Below are 17,595 nucleotides of genomic sequence, written 5' to 3'. Positions count from 1 at the left end.
CTAATACAATTGGTAGAATTGGGACTCAAACCTAAATTGACTGTAAAATCTAAGCCCGCTTAATTACTAGGCTACACTCCAGACTAACCCAGCTAAATACCAAGCTCAAATATTGGGATGGAAAAGCATATTAAAGGACTTCTAGGGACTTCCCTGGTGATCCAGTGGCTAAGACTCCACACTCCCAATGCAGGGGACCCAGGTTTGATCCCTGGTCAGGGAACTCGATCCCACATGCTGCACTTAAGAGTTCACATGCCACAAGTAAAGACCCCATGTGACACAATTAAGCCCCAACACAGCCAAATAAACAAGTAAATAGAAACAAATATTCAAAAAATAAAGGACCTCTAATATGACAATTTAAACTAATTAATTATGTCCTCATTATATCAACTTGGACAATGTCTTTCTTCTTGGATTAAAATCTGTTTTGTATTTCAGTAGTCCTAAAGAATTACCTAAAAGCAGTAATTAACTACTGTGGGTTTTGGTGAATTACAGGTCTTGCTTCAGTTAAGCCCTGGTCCTGCCTTTTACTTACTCTGTGGCCCTGGGCAAGTCATGACCTCTCTAGACTTTTGTCCATTTTTTAGAGTGAAGTTCTTTTTTAAAGTCATCTAAGATTAGTGTGAGGGTCAAATGAGATAAACCTGAATAATTCAAGTTAACTGGGCACCATGTGGCCCAGTCTCAGAGAGGAGTTTTATTTCAATAAACCCATTTGAACCATCAAATACAAAATAAGTTTCAGTTACATTTCTTTGTTGTTATTATTTATTCTCTAAGTCATTTCTGACTCATTTGCAACTCCACGGACTGTAGCCCACCAGGTTCCTCTGTCCATGGGATTTCCCAGGCAAGAATATTGGAGTGGATTGCCATTTCCTTCTGGGGATCTTTCCTACCCAGGGATCAAACCCATGTCTCCCGCATAGGTAGACAGGTTCTTAACCATTGAGTCACCAAAGAGGATCCTAGCCATGATCCAGAACCATACTTATTCAAATCCTCTTTCCCTCATTTTCTCTTATTCTCCAACTTTATACTCTCTGGCTGACCCCCAAGTCTCTCTCTTTCTTCCTCTCTCTCACTATCTCAATCCCAACATCACAGAAGTCCAAGAACTATGCTGTCAAAGCTCAAGCTTTGTCTTTGGAGAGTTGGGGAGTGGGAGAAACTCAAAGCACAAGGACAAAATTATATATCATGGATGAAGAAACAAAAACAAGGCTGAAAACACTCACAGGAAATTGTTGTCCTTGTTCATTTGATAAAGCTCCAGTGGCTCAGATGGTAAAGAAGATGCCTGCTATGTGGGAGACCCGGGTTCAGCCCCTGGGTCAGGAAGACCCCCTGGAGAAGGGAATGGCAACCCACTCCATTGAGATAGTGACAGAAAGAGAGAGAAAGAGAGACTTGGGGGTCAGCCAGAGAGCATAAAGTTGGAGAATAAGAGAAAATGGGGGAAAGAGGATTTGAATAAGTATGGTTCTAGATCATGGATAGGGTCCTCTTGGGTGGTTCAGTGGTAAAGAACCCATCTACCTATGCAGGAGACATGGGTTCAATCCTTGGGTTGGGAAGATCTCCTGGAGAAGGGAATGGCAACCCACTCCAGTTTTCTTGCCTAGAAAATTCCATGGACAGGTCCATGAGGTGGCAAAGAATTGGACATGACTGAGAGACTAACACATTCATTTGGTGAGGTTGATAATATTCCAGGCAGCTGGTAAATTCCCAAAAAAACTGAGAGTGGTTTGATCATTGTCTTCTTTGAGGTTAATGGTTATGAGGATGAAATTAATCAGAAGGACCAGAGTAAGAGGCAGTTCACTCACAAAGAGTAACCATCAGGACCTCCCAAGTGGTCAAGTGATTAAGACTCTGCCCTCCCAATGCAGGGGGCACAGGTTCGATCTGTAGTCAGGGACCTAAGATCCCACATGCTGCACTGTGTGGCCAAAAAATTTTAAAAAAAGAACCATCATTATTTATTGGTGAATCTCAAAGAAAATACTCAGTAAGGTCTGTAAGTTTGTGTTTCTAGTTCTACACTTCACTCCTTTCTTAATGTTCTCCCATCATCTTATGCTTTCTTTCTGCCTCTCCTTGCAGGTTACAACCATCGGTACTGGATCCCCACCACCAGCAGTGAGTAATGAGGGCTCAAATGTTTCCATGACCCTGGGACCCTTCCACCCTAAACCTGCTCCCTTTCCCATTCCCCATTCCCCAAATCCTCAGCCCCACAATAGCCTCAGACCAGCAGAAGTCTCATGTTAAGCCAAGGAACAGATATAAGTTTCCATCAACCACTGTTACCTCTCATAGCTTTATGAAAGGCCCCAACAGTTTTATTCTTTCAGCTCCAGTGACCTCCACCTTCTCTCCAGGACCTCCAGCATCTCCAACTTCCATCCCTAGCTCTACAGGTAAGAATCTAATCTTTGGATCTCATGAAACTTCAACTTCCATTCAATGGCTGATGGATTCTTGCATGGTCTGGACCCTGATGCCCACACAGCCTCAGCCCATCCCACTGTCTACCCTGCTCTCTAGTCCAGCCTCATTTCTGTTCCTGCAGGGCCCAAACATCCGTCCATCCTTACTGTTCTTGGAACTTACTGTTCTACGAACTCAGCTGTGCTTGGTTCTTCCTTGTTCTCCAGATCTCATCTCAGCATGTTCTTGCTCAGACACCACCTCCTAGAAAATAGCTTTTCCCTAGCTGATCTCTATTCTATTTCTATGAACAGTTCCTTCCTGGAAATTACTGCTATTCTGTTACCAGGAATGTGGAGGAAAGGGAACCCTTGTACACTGTTAATGGGGATGTAAATTGATGTAGCCACTGAGCAAAACAGTATACAGAGGTTTCTCAAAAAACTAGAAGTAGAAGCACTATATGATCCAGCAGTTTAACTCGGGTATATATAGCCAAAGAAAACAAAAACACTGATTCGAAAAGACACTGCACTCCCAATGTTCAGAACAGCACTGTTTATAATTGTCAAGTTACGAAGGCAACCTAAGTGTCCATCAACAGATGAATCAATAAAGATCACACACACACACACACACACACACACACACCATGGAATACTACTCCATCTTAAACAAGAATGAAATTTTGCCATTTGTTAGCAACCTGGATGGACTTGAAGGGCATTACGCTTAGTAAAATAAATCAGACAGAGAAAGACAAGTACTGTATGATACCACCTATATGTGGAATCTAAAAAAATACAACAAACTAGTTAATATAACAAAAAAGAAGCTGACTCACAGGTATAGAGAAGAAAGTAGTGGTTATCAGTGGGAGTTGGGGAAGGGCGATACAGAGGTGGGGAGGGGGAGATACAAACTATTGGGTGTAAGATAGAGTCAAGTATGTATTGTACAGCACAGGGAATGTAGCCAATATTTTGTAATACCTGTAAATGGAAATAGTTGCAAATTTAAAACTGTGTAAAATTTTTCAAATCATTCAAAAAAATTTTAATAAATGTAGACTTGTCCATGAAATATATAAGATGCACTTTTTTTTTCAATTTTTATTAGGATATGTTGTGTTAGTTTCAGGTGTACAACAAAGTTCTACATATATCTATATCCACTCTTTTTTTAGATTCTTTTCCCATATAGACCATATAATGACCCATATAGGTCATTACAGAGTGTTGAGTTCCCTGTGATATACAGCAGGTCCTTATTAGTGATCTATTTTATATATAGTAGTGTATATATTGGAGAAGGAAATGGCAACCCACTCCAGTGTCCTTGACTGGAGAATCCCAGGGACGGAGGAGCCTGGTGGGCTTCTGTCTATGGGGTCGCACAGAGTTGGACATGACTGAAGCGACTTAGCAGCAGTGTATATATGTCAATTTCAATCTTCCAGTTTATTCTTCCCTCCCTCCTTCCCCCTCTGGTAACCATAAGTTAGGATTAATAGAATATATAAAATGCACATTTTAAAAAGTTACTGCTATTTTGATTTTCTTGACCTTTTTTCAAGTATTTGTGGCCTAAAGCTTGAGCTCAAAAGGTCTTGGTACCTCCTGTTCCGTCCTACAAAATAGCCCACAACATGTCAACCTTTTGGACACTCTGAGATAAGAGAGTTGAGGTTCCCTTTCAAGTTGATGTCACACCTCTAAGACAAAGGTCCCTTCTCCTCCTCTAGCTGACTGAGCAGTGGGGGGTATCCCAGTGGGCCATCTCAGTCTGACTCACCTACTGAACAGTGATGCCCAGAGAGATGCCACTAGTCCCTCCTATGCCCCTGCCCTGAACAGCTCAGACCTAAGACTGACAGGTCTCTTCTCTCTCTTTCTCCCTCCAGTTGCAGACATGGGCCCAGCCCTGGTGCCGTTCACCCTTAATTTCACCGTCACCAACCTGTTCTATACCCCAGACATGGGGCACCGAGGATCCGAGAAGTTCAACTTCACTGAGAAAGTTCTGAATCACCTGGTAAGAGCCCTTCAGTCCCTGTGCTGGCCTGCCTTGTCCTCACCCCACCCGGCACCTTGGCTCCTCCCACTCATCTCCCTCTCACCTCCCCCTCAGCTTGGTCCTCTGCTCAAGAACACCAGTGTCGGACCACTCTACTCTAACTGCAGACTGACCCTGCTCAGGTAAGGCAAGGCACCCCCACCTCCACACACACACACAACCTGAGGGCTGCACTGTTACAGGCCAGCTCACCTGGAGGGGAAGACCTGTGGTTTATGATGTGGTGGGGCAGCTGTTGTTTAGTCTCTCAGTCGTATCAGACTCTTTGAGATCCCATGGACAGTAACCCACCAGGCCCCTCTGTCCATGGGAGTCTCCAGGCAAGAATACTGGAATGGATTGCCGTTTCCTCCTCCAGGGGATCTTCCCAACCAAGGGATCGAATCTGCACCTCCTCTGTCTCCTGCATTGGCAGGAGGATTCATTAAGAGAGAGACTGTTACCAACCAGGGTTCTTGTCCTTAACAGAAATTGATCAGATGCCAGACAGGAAATTCAGGCAAGGCTTTATTGGAGTTCCCGCGCAAGCAGTAGGGGGTGAGAGCAAGCAACGGTTCCCTTTGTTTGCTCCCCGAGGGGTGGAGCAAACTGGCCCTTATATGAGCTGAGGATAGGGGTGCTTCCAGGGGGTCAGGCCAGAGCGGTGACCTGGGTGGTCTGCCCACCGATTTGGTGGTGCTGTGTGCAAGGTGCATGCGTAGTATCCTATTTTTGCTCCCAAACCCCTGTTTTTGTTAAGTGACAGTTGGGTTGGGTTTTTTTTTTGTTTGTTCTCTTTGTATTTTGTTGTCTATAATTTGCCCCAACAGCTGGGGCAGTGGTAAAGAATCTGCCTGCCAGTGTAAGAGATGCAGGGGACATGGGTTCAATCCCTGGGTGGAGAAGATCCCCTGAAGAAGGAAATGACAACCCACTCCAGTATTCTTGCCTGGGAAATCCCATGGACAGAGGTGCCTGGCAGGCTACAATCCATGGGGTCACAAATAGACACAACTGAGCAACTGAGCACAGGCACAAAAACACTCAGTTATTTTTAGCCCATTATATTTTCTTCATACTTTATTGCTGGAGGAGACATTTGTCCAAGTGCAAGCCCTGCATCAAAGTCTTACATCCCAGGTCCCAGCCTATTTCAAGATGAACAAAGTATATAACTCACCCACATCTCTGAATGTCCCTATTCCTCTGTTCCTGCCATCCTAGGACTGAAAAGGATGGAGCAGCAACTGGAGTGGATGCCATCTGCACCTACCATCCTGACCCCACACATCCTGGGCTGGACAGAGAAAAGTTGTACTGGGAGCTGAGTCAGCTGACTCATGGTGTCACCAGGATGGGCAAATACACTCTGGACAGTAACAGCCTCTATGTCAATGGTGAGTGTCCGTGTTGCAGCCAGGGTTTCCTACAGTCCCATGTCTCTCTATACCAATAGTTCTCAACCTGGGAAGATTCTGCATCCCAGGGGATATTTGACCATGTCTGGAGACAGTTTTCAAGTCATCACTGGGGGGGTGCTAGTGACATTTAGTGGTTAGAGACCAGAAGTGCTACTAAACATTTCTTGTTCAGTCACCAAGTCGTGTCTGACTCTTCGAGACCCAAAGGACTGCCGCAGGCCAGGCTTTCCTGTCCTCCACCATCTTCTGGAGTTTGCCCAAGTTCATGTCCATTGAATCGGTGATACCATCCAACCATCTCATTCTCTGTCGCCCTCTTCTCCTTCTGCCTTCAATCTTTCCCAGCATCAGGGTCTTACTAAACATCCCACAATGCAAAAGGCAGCCTCCCCACCATGAAGAACTCTCTTGACCAGTGGTCCTCAGCCTTTTTGACACCTGGGACTGGTTTTGAGGAAGAAAATTTTCCCACGAACCAGAGTGGAGGTGGAGGGGGGATGGTTTGATTCAAGCACATTACGCTTATTGCACACTTTATTAATTGTGATATGTAATGAAATATATACCTGAGCTTCCCAGGTAGCTCAGTGGTAAAGACGCTGCCTGCCCATGCAGGAGATTCGAGTTTGATTCCTGGGTTGGGAAGGTCCCCTGGAGGAGGAAATGGCAACCCACTCCAGTATTCTTGCCTGGAAAATTCCATGGACAGAGGAGCCTGGTGGGCTACAGTCCATGGGGTTGCAAAGAGTAGAACGTGATGGAGCATGCACGCATGCAACGCACCGCAGCAGCAGTGGCCACGGTGCCCCAAGACTAATAACTGCAACCGTAGCTAATTCGTACCAAAAGTTTCTTCTGTGCCAGGAATTATGATAAGGACTTTATTTATGTGATCTCATATTTATTTTATCCCAAACTCTGTGACTTATTCCACTCATTTTTACAGACAGCCATCATGCATTCAGGCAGGAAATCATTTGCCCCAGATAACCCATCCATAATGCAAGGGAGAGTCAAGACTCAAATGGAAGGTTAAGTCTAAATTCCAAGTTCTGAACCACAAGGCAACACTGTAGACCATCCAGTGCAAGCCTGTCAGGACAGGACGAGAGAGGGTTTGATGATCTCTAGCCAGCAATCCAACCTGATGCTTGATTAGTTATTTCCCTTCTATGTCAGCTTGGAAATGTCCTTTCTATATGGTTTGGAATATATATTTTACTGGATTGACAATAACACATCCTGTGTGGTGTCTATAGAAGGTTTAACTCCAGGATTGGGACTAACTGAAAGCATATTAATAGCATGGAGATTGATGAGTGACAGACCTCTGTTTTATGTGACGCTGGACAAGCCATGTGACCTCTCCAGGCTCTAAGGCCCCATCTATAGAATGGACTAAACACACATACCACACAGGATTGTCCTGACAATCAAATGAGATGATCTAGCAACAATCCAAGTAAATCACGGAGCTCCCCTTAGTCCAGCCTTCACTCGCATCTCCCAGAGAGTATCAGAGACATGCATTCCATGATGGAGGGAACATCATAAAAAAATTCTCTTCTCGACTCACAGACTTAGAGAATGAACTTATGGTTGCCGGGGTAGGGTCAGAGGATGGGTGAAAGGGACAGCTAGGGAGTTGGGGATGGACATGTACACACTGCTATATTTTAAATGGATAACCAACAGGGACCTACTGTATAGCACAGGGAACTCTGCTCAATGTTATGTAGCAGGCTAGATGGGAGGGGAGTTTGGGGGAGAATGGATACATGTATATGTATGGCTGAGTCCCTTCACTGTTTGTCTGGAACTATCATGACATTGTTAATCCAATATACACCAATACAAAATAAAAAGTTAAAAAAATAAAGTGCATCATCATTGAAAAAAAAAAGAAATTCTCTTTTCCCCAGTTTCTTTCAGGCTCCAATCTTTCTACCATTCGTCTGACTTTTGAGTCTGTTCTCTTTCTCACTGCTGCCTCTGCTGCTAAGTCACTTCAGTCGTATCCGACTCTGTGCGACCCCATAGACGGCAGCCTACCAGACTCCCCCATCCCTGGGATTCTCCAGGCAAGAACACTGGAGTGGATTGCTATTTCCTTCTCCAATGCATGAAAGTGAAAAGTGAAAGTGAAGTCGCTCAGTCGTGTCCAACTCTTAGCGACCCCATGGACTGCAGCCTACCAGGCTCCTCCGTCCATGGGATTTTCCAGACAAGAGTACTGGAGTGGGGTGCCATTGCCTTCTCCCTCTTTCTCACTACCCAACCCCAGATCCAAATTTTCTCTATTTTGAACCGCATGCATCCCCTTTCTTCCATCTCACTGTACCTTTATCACCACATACCGCTCTCCCCACCTGCCACAATTTTGTCAATTCTACATCACACACACACACACAACACTCAAAGAAAAAAAAACAGAAACTAAGCCAGAAAAGACCATACTATCATAAAAATTTTGTAGTGGCAGAGAAGGTGAAAGAGCAAGGACAAAATTGTCTTTAGAGATTGAGAGAGCAAAGGCTTGGAACACACACTCATTCATAAATTTGCCCCATTATCTTTATAGTGTTTAGCATTACTTCTGATGCATTCCCAATACATAGAGCCAGATATTATTAATGCATTTTAGTTTTGGCAATAATTTCTACTGTACAGCAAAATGAATCAGCCATACATATTCGTATATCCCCTCCTTTTTGGACTTCCTTCCCATTCAGGTCACGAAAGCACCTTGAGTAGAGTTCTCTGTGCTATAAAGTAGGTTCTTATTAGTTATCTGTTTTATACATAGTATCAATAGTGTATACAGGTCAATCCCTATCTCCCAATTCCTCCCATTCTGCCTTTCCCCCTTGGTGTTCATACATTGGTTGGATGGCATTACTGGCTTAATGGACATGTGTCTGAGCAAACTCTGGGAGATAGTGAAGGACAGGAAAGCCTAATGTGCTCCAGTCCATGCTGCTGCAGAGAGTCAGACACAACTTAGTGACTGAACAACATCTATACGTTTGTTTTCTGTATCTGTATACAGTCGAAGCTAACACAACATTGTAAAGCAACTATATTCCAATAAAAAATTAATTTAAAACACTTTAGCAATAACAATAGTAAGGATGTTTGTTGTTATTTTCAAAGGACAAGGCACAGGTCACAGAATAAGATGTAACCATTATTGTTCACGCAGATCTCAGGGAATTTGTTAATTTCATTTCTAGGTCTGCCATCCAACTCCTTAACATCATAACAGTCCTTCTGTACTCTTTTCTCCATTTCTGCAGGTTATAACCGTCAGTACTGGATGCCCACCACCAGCAGTGAGTATTTCAAACTGTGTCTCTTCAATGCCCGCTGGACCCTTATTCCCCAGAGCACATCTTTCAAGAGAGAAATTCCCAATGCCTCGTCCCTAAATGCCCAGCCGTAGCCTCAGAGCAGCTCCTAACCTACCCAAGTTCTTGTTCTGAGTCGAGATAGAAACACAGGGACTTCCCTCTTGGTCCAGTGGTTAAGACTTCGCCTCCAGTGCAGAGTGTGTGGGTTTGATCCCTGGTCGGGGAGCCTGCATGCTTGCTCAGTTGTGTCCAACTCTTTGTGACCCCATGGACTATAGCCCAACAGGCACCTCTGTCCATGGGATTGTCCAGGCAGGGATACTGGAGCGGGTTGCCATGCCCTTCTCTAGAGGATCTCCCCAACCCAAGGACTGAACCTGCATCTCCTGCGTTTCCAGCACTAGCAAGTGGATTCTTTATCACTGAGCCACCTGTAGAAGATCCCATATGCCTCATGACCAAAATACTAAAGCAGAAGCAATATTATAACAAATTCAATAAAGACTTCAAAAATGGTCCACATCAAATAAAAAATTAAGTTAGAAATACAAATTCCAATGAAAAATTTCTGCTTCTACAATCTATTCCAGATGGAACTCAATCATTTTCCCCATTTTTTTTCCTCAGCTCCAGTGACTTCTACATTCTCTCTGGAATCCTCCACATCTCTGTCCCCCATCCTCAGCTCTACAGGTAGGACCTGCTCTCTGGGACCTAGGAAACTTCAACTCTGCACTGTCTGGTCCCTAATGGCCACCCAGCCTCATCCTGTCCCACATTTTCTCTCACGCTTTCTAAGCTTTGGCCACATCAGAGGCTTGTCTGTTCTTCTACTGTCCTAACCTCTGTCTTGCCTCTTTAGTAGCCCTTTCTGGAGATGAGGTATGCCTAGGTAGGTTGCTTCAGTCGTGTCTGACTCTGTGCGACCCCATAGACGGCAGCCCACCAGGCTCCCCCGTCCCTGGGATTCTCCAGGCAAGAACACTGGAGTGGGTTGCCATTTCCTTCTCCAATGCATGAAAGTGAAAAGTGAAAGTGAAGTTGTTCAGTCGTGTCTGACTCAGCGACCCCATGGACTGCAGCCCACCAGGCCCCTCGGTCCCTGGGATTTTCCAGGCAAGAGTACTGGAGTGGGGTGCCAGTGCCTTCTCCGTGAGGTATGCCTAGCAACGTATTTAACTTTCACATTTCAGCTTGATCACCACCTTCACTGAAAGACCTTCCAAAATCACTTAAATGATACAGCATTTCTCCTGAATCCATACCTGGCTCACGGGTCTTTCTCTATTATATCACCTTGAGTATTTCTTGCATGGAATTTACCCCAGTTTGCTTTATTCAGTCTTTGTGTGTTTGTCACCCTAAAGCTTAACACCTGATCAGCATTCACCTTATATGTATTGATTGGATGAATATAGCAATCTCAGTATAGGTTCGAATTTGTGGATTGTATTTGAACATCCAGAAAATAGGATCTTAGTCTTGAGTTGATTCTTGCTCCATATTCTCATCTGAGGGCTCCTGAATTTCCAGGTACCTGGTACAGGGACTTGGTTTATACCATAAAACCTGTCTTACCCCAGCCCTTAAGTTTTTGGTTTTGGTTTTTTTTTTTTTTCACTGCCCTGGATCTTCGTTGCTGCACGCGGGCTTTCTTGTGTTGCAGTGGAATGGCTCCTCATTGCAGTGGCTTCTCTTGTAGCAAAGTAAAAGCTCTAGGTGCATGGGCTCAGTAGTTGTGGCTCACAGGCTTAGTTGCTCCCAGGCATGTGGAATCTTCGCAGACCAGGGATCGAACCTGTGTCCCCTACACTGACAGGTGGATTCTTAAACCAGGAAAGGCCCAAGATTTTTTTTTTTTAATTTGAGTCTTTGGGTCTTTATCATGCCCAGAGTGAGAATTGTTGTTCAGTCACTAAGTGGTATCTGACTCTTTGCAACCCCATGGACTGCAGCACGCCAGGCTTCCCTGTCCTTTACTATCTCGCAGACTTTACTCAAACTCATGTCCATTGAATCAGTAATGCCATCCAACCATCTCATCCTCTGTTGCCCGCTTCTCCTCCTGCCTTCAATCTTTCCCAGCATCAAGGTCTTTTCCAAAGAGTCAGCACTTCTCATCAGGTAGCCAAAGTACTGGAGCTTCAGTTTCAGTATCAGTCCTTCCAATGAATATTCAGGACTGATTTCCTTTAGTATTGACTGTTTTGAGTTTCCGCAAGCATCTCCTTGCTGTCCAAGGGACTCTCAAGAGTCTTATCTAGCACCACAATTTGAAAACATCAATTCTTTGGTGCTCAGCCTTCTTTATGGTCCAACTCTCACATCTATACATGACAAAACCATAGCTTTGACTATACAGGTCATGGCGGAGGGTAAGCATCCTTGAACCTTAATCCAGAGTTAAGGAGATACAAATGTGAATCCAGAGTTATGAGATACAAACTATGGTTCGTAATTTGAATTCTGCCTTCAGGAATTCTGTGTTTTGCAAGTCAAGACACTGCAAACTTTTTACACGTTATAGGCAGGATGCATGCTTTCTGCTTCCTCACTGCTCCACCCTGATCAACTTAACTGTTTATATAACATGTCTGAAATGTAACATGTGCTATAAGTCAAGTCACCCCATGACTGACGCTGTCATTTGTCTCTAGATGTATCCACAATTTCTTCTTCATCTTTGGTGTTCAACGGTTTGATCATGATGAATCTGAGCATGGTTTTCCTTGAGTTTCTCCTCTTTGGGATTTTATAAAATTTCCTGAATCTGAAAATGCATGTTTTAAAGAAGTTTGGGAAAGTTTCAGCCACCATGGCTTCAACTTTTTCACTTTGCTATACAGCAGAAATTCACACAACATTGTAAATAACTGTACTTCAGCTTGAAACTATTGACTAAAAAATAACATGCACTCTTCAACGATGGTTATTGACAAAGAAGGAGGGGTCACTTTCATGAGGGGGACGGTCTTGACCACTCAGTAGTTGCACAGTCTCTCCTGATGAAGTCAGAGACTATGGGAGGTCTCTGCCGCTGGAGGTGATCGAGTGACTTTGCTTCTCTTCCTCCCCCAGAAATATCTAATAGCTGTTTATCTTCAAACGTATCAGGCTGAAAAGAGTTGCGGTTCTTTTTCCAGCTAAAATTGTCCTTCCGGTACGGAGGCCCCTCGCCTTCTCTAAGTCTGGCTGGATGCAAGGGTGACACGGGTTGGATATCTCAAGCCTGACTCCCTGGACGCTGAGGCTAAGGTGACAGCTCTGGACCCACTGTTTACAGCCATCCCAGCCAGAGGTCATAATGAACCCTTCTCTCCCTTCCCACGGCAGGCATGAGCCCGTCTCTGGTGCCTTTCACCCTCAACTTCACCATCACCAACCTGAACTACACAGACAACATGAGTCCCCCAGGATCTGAGCTATTCAACACCATGGAAAGGATCTTGAATCGCCTGGTGAGAACCCCTCCAGTGCCTACCTGCGTCCTGCCCAGACCCTTGAGCATCATATGCTCACTTCCCTTTCTTTCATCCCCAGCTTAAACCCTTGTTCCGGAATAGCAGTATTGAACTCCTGTATTCTGGCTGCCGACTGACCTTGCTCAGGTGAGAACTCCAGAGTAGACCCCCGGGTAATGAGGGGAAGAGGGTGGGGTGCTGACCAAGACCTAGAGCCTCACAACTTATACCCACTATCCCAGGGCCAGCTGACCACCAGCTCTCACCCTGCCTCACACTGTGTTTCTGACCAGAAAATGCAAAATCCTTAGATTCTCCTTCCCAGGAAGAGAAGGTAGAACTTTTCAGAAAGACCTTTCTTCTGGAACTCATCAAGGAACCAAATAGTCATGTCAGCTTCACCACTAGAGAGCAGTAGGTTTCAACCAAGAGTGATTTCACTCCCAGGGGATATCTGGCAATATCTAGAGACATTGTAAAAATCATTTTACTTATTTATTTCTTTTTGGCTGTGCTGGGTCTTCGTTGTTCTGTGCAGGCTTTTCTCTAGTTGCGGTGAGTGGGGGCTACTCGCTAATGGTGGTGCAAAGGCTTCTCACTGAAGTGGCTCCTCTTGTTGTGGAGCACAGGCTGTACGTGCAAGGGCTTCAGCAGTTGCAACACTCAGGCTCAGTAGTTAATGGCTCTTGGGCTCTAGAGCAAGGGCTCAGCAGTTGTAGTCCACAGGTTTAGGTGCCCTGCAATAGGTGAAATCTTTCCAAACCAGGGATCAAACCCTGGGATCTGCATTAGCAGGCAGATTCCTATCCACTGTGCCACCAGGGAAATCCAAGACATTTTTTTGGTTGTCACAATTCAAGAGTGGAGGTTACTAGTGAGGGCATCTAGTGAATGAGGCCAGGGATGCTGCTAAATATCCTACAATACAGAGGACAGTCTCTGAAGGCAAAGAATTGCCTGACCTGAAAAGTTCATGGTGCCGAGGTTAAGAAAGCTTGCTGTAGAGGTTGCATCATTATATCTATGCATGCAATAAATTATTCACAATCTTTTTTAATAATTATATTTATTTATTTTTGGCTATGCTGGATCTTTGTTGCTGTGTATGGGCTTTCTCTGGTTGTGGCAAGTGGGGGCTACTCTCTGGAGCACAGGCTCAGTAGTTGTGGCGCACAGACTTAGATGCTTCACGGCATGCGGAATCTTACTGTATCAGGGATCAAACAACCTTGTCTCCTGTATTAGCAGGCAGATTCCTTACTCCTGAGCCACCAGGGAAGCCCTACAATGTTTTATATATTCAATTACTGAGAATAAATTCAGCATGTGGAAAACCCCATATGTATACTCAGGGTAGCCTACTCCCTTGGGTGACATCTCCCAGTCACTGACCTTTTGTCAGAGAATGGAATGCCCCCAGCTCCGAAGATAGTCACTCTTGCCCTCCAGACATGATTCTAGGTCTTCCCATTTCCACTGATTCCATTGATCCACTGAGATATTTTTGGCTCTGGGATACCGTCCCCCATCTCACCTCCACCCTAGACTGGCAGCTTGACCTCACTGTTTCAAAAAACTCAGTCTCTCTCATCACAGGGTCCATTCACCAAGAACACTGGCCCTATTAATATGTAGTAAACTTGGCTGCCTTTATTGAGCTGAGTGCTAAGTACTGTGAGGTCTATACTACTACCTCATTTAATGAATGAAAAAAATTGAGCCACAGAGAGGTTGAGAGACTTAGCCAAAGTCACTCAGCAGTTGAGTGGCAAGGCTGGAATTTAAGGAATTTGACATCGCCTTTTTTAACCTTGTTGAACCCTCAGATTCCTTCCTTCCAACCCCTCTGTCCTGCTTTTGTTGTTATGGTGTGTGATGCCTTGTTATGAGTGCCAGCTTAGCACAAATATCAGCATTTCTAGATGCTACATCCTCTGTGTTCAGGGACCTTGGCTGGCATAATCATTTCCAATTCTCCCTCAACACCAAAACCATTCCAGTTTTCCCTTCTCAGTTCCTTCCCTCAGTGAGGCTTTCCAGTGCCCTTTTCTGGAATTCCCACCTCCCTATGCCTGTGTCCTACCCTACCCAGGCCTGAAAAAAACAGAAGAGCCACTGGAGTTGATGCTGTCTGTACCTACCGACCTAACCCCATGGGCCTTAAACTAGACCGAGAGAGGCTGTACCGGGAACTGAGCCATGAGACTCATGGTGTCACCCAGCTGGGATCCTTCACTTTGGACAAGGACAGCCTCTATGTCAATGGTGAGCATCTTTTTTTTTTTTTTTTTTCAGATGACAAACCAGTGTAATATTCCATCTAAATAATGTTAACATATTTTAAAGGTTTTTTGTTTTAAAGCATATCAGCTATTTCCAACAGTGTTATCTTTCTTAGGTCGTTATTGCTATTTTAGTTGCTAAGTTGTGTCAGACTCTTTGCAACCCCATGGACTGTATGTAGCCTGCCAGGCTCCTTTGTCCATAGGATTTCCCAGGCAAGAATATTGGAGTGGGTTTCCATTTCCTCCTCCAGGGATCTTCCCAACCCAGGGATCGAACCCTCATCTCCTGCACTGGCAGGAAGATTCTTTACCACTGAGCCACCTGGGAAGCCCTTCTTAGGTTTTTATGAATAGTTCTAAGTGGGCTTCCCTGGTAGCTCAGCTGGTAAAGAATCTTCCTGCAAAGCAGGAGACCCTGATTCAATTCCTGGGTCAGGAAGATCAACTGGAGAGGACCCACTCTAGTATTCTTGGACTTCCCTGGTGGTTCAGCTGGTAAAGAATCTGCCTGCAATGTGGGAGACCTGGATTCGATCCCTGGGTTGGGAAGATCCCCTGGAAAAGGGAAAGGCTACCCCTTCCAGTATTCTGGCCTGGAGAATTCCATTGACTGTATAGTCCATGGGATCAAAAAGAGTCTGACACGACTGAGTAGTTCTAAGGTAAAGGATGGTGTGAAAGAAGGAATGGAACTCCACAGATTTGGGATAAATTCAATCTTGTGACTTAGAATAATTTATTTAATCCCTCTAAGCCTCAGTTTCTTTGTCAGTAAAATTGGGATAAAAGTTTCATATAGAGGGATTAAATTTTGCACACAGAAAATTTCCAGTTAAACACTTATGCAAAAAAAGGGGGAGGATGGATAAATTAGAAATCTGGAGTTAACATACACATACTACTATATAAAAAATAGAAAGTCAACAAGGACCCACTGTACAGCCCAGTGAACTCCACTCAATACTCTGTAATGACCCACATGGGAAAAGAATCTAAAAAAGAGTGGATATATATATGTGTGTGTGTGTGTGTAACTGAATCACCCCCACTACACACCCAAAACCAACACAACATTGCAAATCAACTACACTCATATGGGTTTCCCTGGTGGCTCAGCTGGTAAAGAATCCGCCTGCAATGTGGGAGACCTGGGTTCGATTCCTGGGTTGGGAAGATCCCCTGGAGAAGGGAAAGGCTATCCACTCCAGTATTCTGGCCTGGAGAATTCCATGGACTGTATAGGGGTCACAAAGAGTCAGACATGACTGAGCGACTTCACATTTTCACACCAATATAAAATAAAATTTTAAAATGCCCTTATACATACACATAGATCACTTATGGATTGCCTTTGCATTCTAACTGTATGCCATGAGTCCTGCCATTTAATGATCAAAACTCTAGAAAGAATCATTTTCTCCATCTTAGACATAATAGAGGACAGACATTCATCAAATACTTTCACTGTCAGAGATGGGCAAAATCTGAGTGTCCTTTTTGTAACCACATGTTGAAGCTGATGCTCTGCCCTCCCAGAAGGGATGGGATTCTCCAGTTTGCCACAGGACCCATCCTGTGTATCATTTCCCACTTGAGCAATCTCTCTTGATGACTCAAGAAAGCCCATGGGCTATTCCTGCATTCCAGGACTTTGATTTATAAACTTGTCTGAGGCACAGAGCCTTTCTCCAGAAGATGAAAGAGACTTAGAACTTCCATTCCCAATGCAAGTGTCCCAGGTTTGATCCTTGGTCAGGAAACTTTCCTGGTGGCTCAGATGCTAAAGAAACTGCCTGCAATGCAGGAGACCCAGCTTCCATCTCTGGATTGGGAAGATCCCCCTGGAGAAGGAAATGGCAACCCATTGCAGTATTCTTGCCTGGAGAATCCCATGGACAGCAGAGCCTGGCTGGCTACAGTCCATGGGAATTGCAAAGAGTTGTACACAATAGAGCAACTAACTCTGCTCCTAACAGGGAACTTCATCCCACATGCTACAACTAAGACCTGGTGTAACCAAATAAATAAATTTTAAAAAAAGAAGATGAAAGATACTATCAATCTGCCTGTAGCCAATGGGGACCCAAGAGTCTGGCCATTCATCTTCCCCCTGGCAATATCTCAAAATCTCCTCTAGAAAAGCACAAATTTAGAGCCCACGTTCTAGAAATGTCAGTGTATTTATCTTCCCAAATAAATTGCAAGGGCTCCCCTTGTGGCTGAGTGGTAAAGAATCCACCTGCCAAGGCAGGAGACACATCTCTATCCGGAAGATCCCTTGGAGCAGGAAATGGCAACTCACTCTCATATTCTAGCCTGGGAAATCCCATGGACAGAGGAGCTTGGTGGACTACAGTCCATGGGGTTGCAAAGAGTTGGACATGACTTAGTGATTAAAAAACAACAGTAAATTGTGAACCCGTGAAGACATATATTGGATCTTTGATTTCTCAGCCTGGTGGTCTATAGCCTTTTAAGGGGTCACATGGGGTCACAAGCCTTTTAAGAACAAGATACGGTTGTTCCTCCATCATAACTGTTGCTTTGCAACTTGAAGTCTCAGTCGAGGGTGGGAGGT

The 17,595-nt window shown here is 44.6% G+C and overlaps 1 protein-coding gene across 12 annotated transcripts in view; it reads left to right on the top strand.

Annotated features, from left to right (window-relative positions):
* Window positions 1-17,595, top strand: part of MUC16 (mucin 16, cell surface associated) — a 118,606-nt gene that overhangs the window by 54,800 nt on the left and 46,211 nt on the right. For 10 of the 12 annotated variants that reach the window (XR_015166666.1, XR_015166667.1, XM_086409083.1 and 7 more), the window contains 10 exons: window positions 2,119-2,154; window positions 2,370-2,435; window positions 4,349-4,479; window positions 4,576-4,643; window positions 5,725-5,897; window positions 9,218-9,253; window positions 9,899-9,964; window positions 12,605-12,729; window positions 12,812-12,879; window positions 14,825-14,997. Coding sequence is in view for 10 of the 12 variants with exons in the window: in XM_086409083.1 (XP_086265209.1) it covers window positions 2,119-2,154; window positions 2,370-2,435; window positions 4,349-4,479; window positions 4,576-4,643; window positions 5,725-5,897; window positions 9,218-9,253; window positions 9,899-9,964; window positions 12,605-12,729; window positions 12,812-12,879; window positions 14,825-14,997 (942 nt within the window). In the remaining 2 variants the exon portion in view is untranslated. The remainder of the gene's footprint in view (window positions 1-2,118; window positions 2,155-2,369; window positions 2,436-4,348; window positions 4,480-4,575; window positions 4,644-5,724; window positions 5,898-9,217; window positions 9,254-9,898; window positions 9,965-12,604; window positions 12,730-12,811; window positions 12,880-14,824; window positions 14,998-17,595) is intronic. The other 2 variants (XM_086409084.1, XM_086409079.1) reach the window with 1 other exon arrangement.

This window comes from Bos grunniens, chromosome 7 (assembly GCF_055505025.1).
Source record: "Bos grunniens cultivar Pamir isolate PY7600 chromosome 7, Bosgru_T2T1.0, whole genome shotgun sequence".
Taxonomy (NCBI): Eukaryota; Metazoa; Chordata; class Mammalia; order Artiodactyla; family Bovidae; genus Bos; species Bos grunniens.
Note: the sequence above shows the minus strand (reverse complement) of the source record. Positions and strands in the feature narration are given on the sequence as shown.